General features: G+C 37.1%; 1 protein-coding gene across 5 annotated transcripts in view; it reads right to left on the bottom strand.

Annotated features, from left to right (window-relative positions):
- Positions 1–9,472, bottom strand: part of RC3H1 (ring finger and CCCH-type domains 1) — a 42,316-nt gene that overhangs the window by 32,126 nt on the left and 718 nt on the right. For 2 of the 5 annotated variants that reach the window (XM_023531264.1, XM_011361257.2), the window contains exons 1-5: positions 7,827–8,301; positions 5,265–5,385; positions 4,326–4,565; positions 3,717–3,892; positions 610–810 (exon numbers count right to left, since the gene is read on the bottom strand). In XM_023531264.1, the coding sequence (XP_023387032.1) occupies positions 610–810; positions 3,717–3,892; positions 4,326–4,565; positions 5,265–5,385; positions 7,827–8,057 (969 nt within the window). In that variant the 5' untranslated portion in view covers positions 8,058–8,301. Of the gene's footprint in view, positions 1–609; positions 811–3,716; positions 3,893–4,325; positions 4,566–5,264; positions 5,386–7,826; positions 8,302–9,472 lie in introns of those variants that run through there. The other 3 variants (XM_011361255.2, XM_011361259.2, XM_011361256.2) reach the window with 2 other exon arrangements.

Raw genomic sequence — 9,472 nt, 5'->3', positions numbered from 1 at the left:
AGAATTAAATATAGCTCTTAGAGTCAAAATAAGTTATAGAGCCTGACCCAAAATTCACGTGTACTCTAGTGACCTGTTCATCATAACAAGCAACAGACGCAGCAGAAATAAGTTTACTGAAAATCTGATCAAACTTAGGATGGCTGGTGACTTCTCATGTGAAATCATTCTGGCTGAGAATGATAGGAAGCCCAATGCGTGCAGCTTCCAGACCACTACATGGCGCTGCAGGAAGACAACGCGGCGTTCAGCAAATGGGTTTAACGAACACAATGAGCAAAACTCAGAGAACAATAAAAGAAGGGAGAGAGACAATGATATAAAGCGGAGATGGGAGCCTCTCAAAAGAATGAGCGCGCGCGTGCTGGACAAAGCATTCGAACACTAACCAAACCTCATATCAAAAACGTCAATTATCCCTCAATTAAAAAAAAACTTTAATTAACAAACCAGGGTGATGGTGTACTATATCACATGACAATCAGCTACAGAGAATGTAATTTACAAGAGCCTGACATACAGTACGTGCTTTAATACACATTTGTTAAATAAATGAATTACCGAATCTCCAAGATTAGTCCAAGAAGTAAGGAACAAAGAAGGGTCTACCTTGTCGATAATGGACTGCATGTGAGATTTGTGAGACTGGTCTCCATACAGCAAAGAGGACCACTGGTCCGGTGCAATGCGTAAGCCTGCTTCCATAGCGATCTGCACTATCTGGGAGTCATGTTCTCGCCGCAGAGCTTCGTAGGTTCTAAATTCTTCTTTCAGCTGCATCAAAGAAGAGTCTTCATCACGTTTGGTGACCTAATAAGATACACACAATCTCATGATGAGGCCGGTAAGGAACAAAATGGGTTTATACTTTATAAGAGCACACCGAGATAACAGATCCTTTTTAATGTAACGAATTTAGTGACAATAACAAGATTAAAATGGAGCGTGCCATTTTGCCAATAAAACATTTCCTCCTTTGTGATGACAAAATCTTCTGGATGGACCCACAGAAAGACAGAATGAATATATGCTGGAAGAAAATCCAAAGACTGAACAGACCTTAACACATAATGCAGTTTAAATTTATGTGAGTGTATATGCATTTGTGAAAAGAAGAAAATATGCATACAATTATTCTGAAAAAACAATGTATGTTTCTTCTCCGTAACTGCAGATAATTAATTACTCTTTGGCTTGCCTGGCACTGAGCTGCTGTTACTCGTAATAAAAGAGCTTCAGATGCTGGCGTGATTCTAAAGATGATTAATATGTACTTGGCTTAATTCTCCATGGAGTTTTGTAGGTCAAGTCACCATCAGAAAGTGTAAATTCTGAGATGCTGAACTAGAACGATCATGATGATAATAATACTTTCTAGTAATTAAAACAATGAACACTTATTGAGCACTTAGTATGTGCCACTCAGTGTAAGTTACCTTATTAACCATTATACTGACGTTATTAACTCATTTAATTTTCTAAACTTGTTGAGGTAGGTACTACTGTTATCACACCCGATGACTCACATTTGTAGTCAGGCTGGGTTTAGGCCAAAGGCTTAACAAACCAAAGTAAAATAATTAATTCTAGTCTAGGATCACTTAGATCCTAACATATTTTAGAATATATTTTACATTATTGTTTTTTAATTAATTTTTGTTATGGTGACATTGGGTAACAAAATCCAGTAAGTTTTAAAGTTTTAGGTGTACAACTTAACAGTACGGTGCATATATATGTATAAATAGCTAGCATTATGCATTTTACATTGTTAACCTATTACTCCCATAAAGACTCAAATTTCTGTAGAAAATTCCTATTCTTTTCTCCCACTGAAGAATCTACAGAATATTTTAGTCAAGATTTCTGTCTCATACAAATACTATATTTAAAAATGTACTCCATTCTTATTATAAACAGCTCTAACTTAAATTTTGTTAGCTAAGCCCACAGAAAGACCAAATATATACAAAAACAAGAACTACAGCCACAAAAACTAAATCTATTTTGCTACTATTCTAAAGCAAGTTAAAAGACCAAATGCATTTGTATATGTATTCAAACTCTCTCTCGATATAGTTTAAATCTCATTAAAATGCAGAAAATGCTTTCTATAGGATATACTGGGTTTCCTGGACTTGGCTCTCGAACCTCTAAAAACAATCAAGGATTCCAAGAGATGCAATGTATAAAGTCCTGGAATTGTATTGTATTGTACTAAGGATGACCAGAATTATCCCACAGCTTGAAAAGCTCTTCAAACGGAAATGAGAGAGATGCTAGGAGGACACAGTGAGAACACAGCTTCACGGGCACAGACATCTGCAAGGAAGGATAGGGAAATGCAGTCTGACTTGAGTTCTGTGAGAGGATGAAATGGGGCTTGGCAGATAACTCAGCAGAAACTCTACCACAGTGAAAGGCGTGGACCTACTGCAATAAGATAAATCTTTTCATGATACGTAGTACAAACTCCTAAAAAAAAAAAAGTATGTAGACAACGAAATAAAGGGAAATAATCACGACCCAAGTGGAAAATCATTGGATTTTTACAAATTTCCAATCTCTGAAAAAACTGCTATTGATGCTTTTAACTAGGATTGAGAGGTTCGCCTAGTGGTATTCTGGGGGTTCCGCACCTCTTATTACTCTTCACGGGGAAGGATAATTTCCTTTTCTATCCTTTTATGTTTGAAGTTTCCTATATTGTGTCTATCTGACACTATGAGTGGATCACAAGTAACACTGGAGGCAGACAGACATTCTGAAGTGTATTCCAGATTATACCATACAATCACGCTATTACAACCATTCTAACGAATGTGAGTTATTCAGGAACAATCTGGATCCGCTGGAGTTATGTTAGCTAGAGGCTGTGATAGCTCCAGAGGCAACAAGAGGGGTGGGTACACATCTGAAATCCACACCCCACTTTCAGTATACAATGACTCTATAGAAAGAAACAGACTAATGTTGGCATTTAAATAGAGCTTTAAAAAAATCTTCTTTACGTTAATTCTGTATTCTCTCTTGTTGATTCTGTGAACCATTTTATCTTTTTCAAAAAATGAGAGAAGAGAATTCGGTATGAGGGGTAATGTGGGACTTTTTTTTTGTAGTTCGAGTGACCTCAGGGATGGAGATCCTTAGAGCTTGTGTGAATTAACAATATTTTAGAAACAGGCTCCCGTGGTCCATGAAGTACTGGTTAGGTGTTGTGTCAGAAGCAAGAAGCCCTGACATCAAAAAGCCAGGAAAACAGGACAAACAATAAACAAACGATACACATAGGCGCCAATGTCTGAAGAAGTGTCGAATCAATCTGGGATGCAAAAGAATATGTCCAGCATTACTACATATCCTGAAACCAAAATGGCAAATGAAACTCCAATACTGTGTATGTGGAATTCTATCAATAGAACTTATTCCTGCTTCAATGACTCTCTATTCAGACCAATTCTGCTTATAGTCTCGGTGGAAAATTGACAGTTTATTAGTCTCTTCAAATACAAAAATCTATAAGCCTTGGTTTGATCTACGTTATCCAGGATCTAATATACAAAATTTAATACAAAAAGATTTAACTTAATAGGACACCATCTACGTTCTTTAAAAGAAAAAAAAAATTGCTGGAATCTTCTGAAAAGATACAGGCAACTTTATTAAACTCAAAGTTTTGGTCCCTAGGCTGAGGGAGAGGACAGTGCCTCCCATACCTTGAAGCAGGAAGCCCTGTAAAGGAGCTGGACGACGTGCCCGATGCTAGTTTTAGATGCCTGAGGAAACCGTGGCTCCAGCCTCTGCACCACGAAGAGAACCAATACTTTTCTTGACAAAGCAGAACCATCTTCCAAGGCCAGGAGAACCAGCTTTAGCGCTTCCTCCTGCATTGCTGGAAAAAGTTGGTCAAAACCAAAATTTATCATGTATAGAGATAAGATAAAGCCACTTATTAGAAGGGCGATATTCAATCATTTCTGCAGGTTATCACTTAATGGGCAATCCAATAAAAGATATTCACACAGTTACACTTTTCAACCGTTTAGGGGCAATTTTGTATTATATTCTGTATATTTCATTTAAGAAAGCAGATAAAAAACTAATACATTTAAGAAAAACTTCTATCAAAATGAATAAACTTTGGAATTAAAAGTTTCAAGTGCTATGAAAAACCAGACGTGGAATTACGTAAGCCATGATTCTCAAGTGGGGTACTGCTTGATAACAACAGAATTTGGAATGAACTACCTTTGTACACAACTTACAGTTCCTACACCGCACTTCTAGAATTCCTAGTATAGTAAATATGAAATTCAATTCCATACCTGGTCCCAGGAACTGGCATCCCCTCGCCCTGACCGCTGCCCACAGATTCGAAGAGAGCTGCTGAGGATTCTGGTGCTGGAGAATCAGCTCCGTGACTGTTCGTTCACCTAAAGATCGAGCTGCTCGCATGGCACGGATCCTGCCTTCTTCTTCCACTAGTTGGCAGTGGACCAGAGTCACCAGCTTCCTCTGCATCGGGCGACTAAGAACACTCTGAGTAGTGCTGTTCAGACCCACTCCTTTAAAAGAGAGTAAAAAGTTTTTTCTGGGTTTACAATGCTAACTCAGAGGCCAGGAAAGCTTCCTCTGACGGGCTGAATGAGTGTGAATAGTCCTGCGTTCTACTAGAATATTGAAACTAAACAATAGATAAAATTGCACAAATGAAGCATTTTTAAAAGTATGCAAGAGCTTTATCTCATGCAAACATAACACTCATGCCATTAAATATACCATTATTTGTTTTAATCATGGAATAAAGAAAAAGGCCAGACGTGACTAATTAGTTGAAGACACACATTTTGAGGGCATGACAGTTCTGGCATGCTACTTCACAGTGGCTCATCGTACTTTCCCAGGGAAAGCGAGCTGTGCGGGCAAGGCGGGATGGCAGCTGTCAGTTGTATTACATCCTCTACAGCACACCGTGTAAAACTGAAGAGAAGACAGTCCAGAGCTGCCAAGTAACAGAGCCCTTCCGAAGCCATCAGTGTACTGACCCTTCGGTGACTCAGTCCAATAATGTTTCTAACGGCACACAAACTCTAAATCCACTATTTGATTCGATGTGGTTTGCAATGACATTATTTAGCACCAGTGAGTTTGGCTTACAATACATAAATAAATTTCATTAACATTCACATAGAGCCCACAATTTTTATGGTAATAAAAGTGTTTTGGTGACCATTTGTTAGCACTGATAACTGCACCTGATTTACCTCTAGCACTGCTAAGTGGTTTCAGGTACAATGCTAACTCTTCCACACATTTCTTGGCCTCCTCATAATGCTTGGTATCTTCAACCCCACTACACAAAGTAATGGGCTGCTGCTCAGGGACCTAGAGGTCAAAAGAAAAAGTCTATTTCAGTGCTCGCTAGTTAACTAAACAAATGTTTTATTGAGTGCATTTTATGCACTGCCACTTAATGCCTGTAACATCAAAACTCCCACTAAATTTACTGGATTCTTACAAAAGACCTTTTCTATACACACACACACACACACACACACACACACACACACACACACAAAACTAATCTATTTTCTGTCTCATTTGCCATCTTCTTCAGTGAGGTGTCTGTTCAGATCTTTGCCCATTTAAAATTTTGTTCTTTTTATTATTAAGCTGTAAGAGTTCCATGTTCTAGATAAAAGTTTCTTACTAGATATATTAGTTACAATTATTTTCTCCCATTCTGTGGGTTCTTTCACTCTCTTGATGATGTCTGTGGAAGTATAAAGTAAAATTTTGATTTAGTTCAATTTCTTTTCTCTTGTGCTTTTGGTGTCACAACTAAAAAAAACAGTGCCTACTCCAAGGTCACAAATATCTATGCCAATATTCTCAGGGTTTTGTAGTTTTAGCTCTCATATTTAGCCTTCGACTCGTTTTAATTTTTGCATATGGTATGAGGTAGGGGTCCAAATTCATTCTCTTGCATTTGAGCATCGAGTTTTCCCAGCACCATTTATTGGAAAAACTGTCCTTTCCCCTTTGAATGTGGTCTTGGCAACCTTGTCAAAAATCATCTGACTGTGTACGTGGGTTTATTTCTGAACTGTCTATTCCATTCCACTGATCTAAATATCTATGCTTACGTCAGTACCACAGTCTTAATTACTGTAGCTTTGCAGTTTCGAAATTAAAAAGTGTGATTTCTCTAACTTTGTTGATCTTTTTCAAGATTCTTTTGGGTATTTGGGGTCTCTTTTCATTTCATATGAATTTTAGGATAAATTTTTCTATTTCTATTTTTTACTTCTAAAAAAAAGATTCTATTTCTAAAAAAAACAAAAAAAAACAAAAAAAACACCATGGGATTTTGACAGAGCTTGCACTGAATCTGTAGAATGCTCTGAGTAGCACTGTCATCTTAAAAATAGGAAGTCTGCCTATCCATGAGCATGCGATGCCTTTCCATTTATTTCTATTTTTAAAAATTTCTTTCGGCAATGTTTTCTAGTTTTCAGTGTACAAGTCTTTCACTTCCTTCACTAAATTTGTTCCCGAGTATTGTATTCTTTTTGATGTTACTGTAAGTGGAACTGTTTCCTTAATTTCCTTCTGGATTGCTCATTGTTAGTGTACAGAAATGCAACTGATTTCTGCATGTTGATTCTGTATCCTGCAACTTTAAATAATTCGCTAGCTCTAATGGTTTTTAAAAGGAAATCTTTAGGGTTAAAATGGTAGCTATTATATATGTTAAAATGTCCTATCCTCATATTTCACAATCATTAGTTGCTTCAGTTAAGACAGGACAAGATCTTATTCGTTTTGTAGAAAAAGAATTAGTTCATCCTTAGACGACTTTAAAAAGCCTTCGTTGTTATTAAAATATTGTATTTCTAAAATGGTTACCCTCTGTAAGTCTATTTTTAAAATGTCTCCAAAATATCATACTAGAATTTTCAAAATAACAAAAAAAATTATTATGAAATGAAATACTAAGTACAGGAAGAAAAGAAAAAGAATCAACAGCACTTTCCCATTTGACAAATATTCTGTAGTGTTGTTGGTGACATCATCAAAACAGGTATGGAGATAAGTTTTCCTTCTGAATAATCTATTCTAGAACTGCTCTCTTTATTTCCAACATACATAACAGCAACCTCCTCTTCTTTATAGCAGCTTATAGGCAGATATTAGTGGGACCAGACCCCAAGTTCCAGTATATTTATTCAGAAAATGATTTATGGTAAACAGGTGGTACTTCAGACTCATACTAGGCGAATTAAGCTAGTGAGGGATTATTTAAATGAATATCTACCTGGCTTTCAAAAACCTGCCTCTGTGGCTGGGAAACCTCTGTGTGGCTCAGAGGAAGCCACTGATCTCTGATTTGAGAAAACCGATATAAAACTTCCAGAGTATGACTTTCAGAATTACCACACTAAATTTTATCGGTACCTAGGGATATCTGTTTCTACTCTAGGTCGATGGTTCCCAAAGGCTCACCTTCTTCATCTTTCATTTTGGTTAGTGTCTGCTAAGTAAAACTGTCTGAAGCAGCTTCACCTTTCCTATTAAGTAAAGTGTTAACGGTTTTGTGAATATTTTCCTCAATCTTAAGAAATCCTGGGCACTTCTTAGGTTTCTCAGTGACCTGAATGGCTGAGAAGGTCTGACCATGTGCCATGACTGAGAAACGCTGACGGCCGCAGGGTGAGCACGGCACTCACAGGATTCTACCTATTTACAAGGAAGGCAACGACACCCAATTTTCATTCGACAGGTTTCTCTCAGGAGGAACGCACATGCACACACGTGGAAATTACCTGAGCACCCACGAGCTGCAGCAATGCTGAGTTCACAGGAAGGAGCTCGATGTCTGTATTGATAGTGGTCTGGTCAAATGGGCAAGCCTTGCGGTGGAGTTTATTCAGGCACATCTTGCAGACAGTATGGCCACAGCCCAAACTGATGGGCTTCCGGATAGTTTCGTCGAAAGTCTGAGTGCAGATTGGGCAGGAGAGGAAATCCGTCCACTGCGGAGCTTGCACAGGCATCGCTTCTGGAGTTGCAGTTCACTGACACACACACACACACACGCGCGCGCGCGCGCGCACACACACACGCACGCACACGCCCCCCACACACGCACGCACACGCCCCCACACACACGCACAACAGCTAAAGCGAAGATTCCACTGGAATCAAAATCTTTGAAAAAAGTTTATCTTTTTTTTTTTAATATCTTCTGTAGATACAGTCAGCACATAGTGTGAAATATAACCTGGAAAACAAAGAAAAAGAAAAAAATTAGAATGTCTTCCTTTTTAAAGGCAACTGGCATTCTCATTTTGACCTATGATACAACATTTATATTGCCACAGTCCATCTTTTTCCACTTTTACAGAATTAGAGCCAAAATAAAACATTTAGTGGCATCCTCTCAACTTAAAGATGGGGAGTAGGCCCCAGAAAGTGAAATAACTTGCCTAAGGTTACACCTGAAGTTAGTAATAAAGTTAGATTCAGCACCTAAGTCTCTCATTTATCTATGATTGCTTTGTATTTTAAAATTAGCCTTTTTAGGGGTGACTAATAATATTACTTTTTCATCTGTATACGTTACATAAATCTGTTCAGCTATGAAAATTTATCAAGCCCTACAATTATGATATGGAAACTTCTGTGGATGTTACACCTCTATTAGAGGGTGTTTTTAATTGGCCTAAATTAAAAACTACCTTAAAACACTTTATCATTAAATTTGCTGTAGGCAGAGATAAAAAGAGCCTGGGTTTTTTATGGGTTAATTTTTAAGGGTTTTAGATATTCCTAAGAGTTTTATTTACTGGTAGATATTTTTAAACCCCTGGTATAGTCTATACTTGTTGCTATAGTGTGTTCTGTTAGAATAACATAGTTAAAATTATTTACTTCCAATTTTTTAAATTCTCAAATTTAAGAATGATGGAACAATTATAGTTTACCAGAACCCATATATAATCAATTTTCACTGTCTACAGTCTATTTTTAGTGGGAGATAAAAACCAAGTCACAAAACTCATCACTTGTGTCTAACAGAAATTTTCTTTATGTATAAAACCAGACCAGAAACTTCTAGCACTTATCTTAAACAATACCCGCTACACTCACTGTAAGTGTAGTTTCTAAAAATGAGAATTGATGCACAAAACAATAAAGTTAATATAGCATTACAAGTTTTTAAAGATTTGATTATGCTCAGTAGAGACTTAAAAAGATGAAAAAAAAATCTTATTTAAGCTGTAATTTAACTAGAAAAGTAATCTATACAGCTTATTTTTCAAACATTACATTTAACTAATGTTTTACTGAAATAAGTCAAATGCAAGCCCATTCATTACTGGTGAGAGAACAGTTTCTAGGAATGTAAAAACTTTTATCCATTCATTCGACAAATATTTACTAAGCATTGCTATATGCCAGACTCAGT

This window comes from Pteropus vampyrus, unplaced genomic scaffold, assembly GCF_000151845.1.
Source record: "Pteropus vampyrus isolate Shadow unplaced genomic scaffold, Pvam_2.0 Scaffold65, whole genome shotgun sequence".
Taxonomy (NCBI): Eukaryota; Metazoa; Chordata; class Mammalia; order Chiroptera; family Pteropodidae; genus Pteropus; species Pteropus vampyrus.
This window is presented reverse-complemented; position numbering and strand designations above follow the sequence as displayed.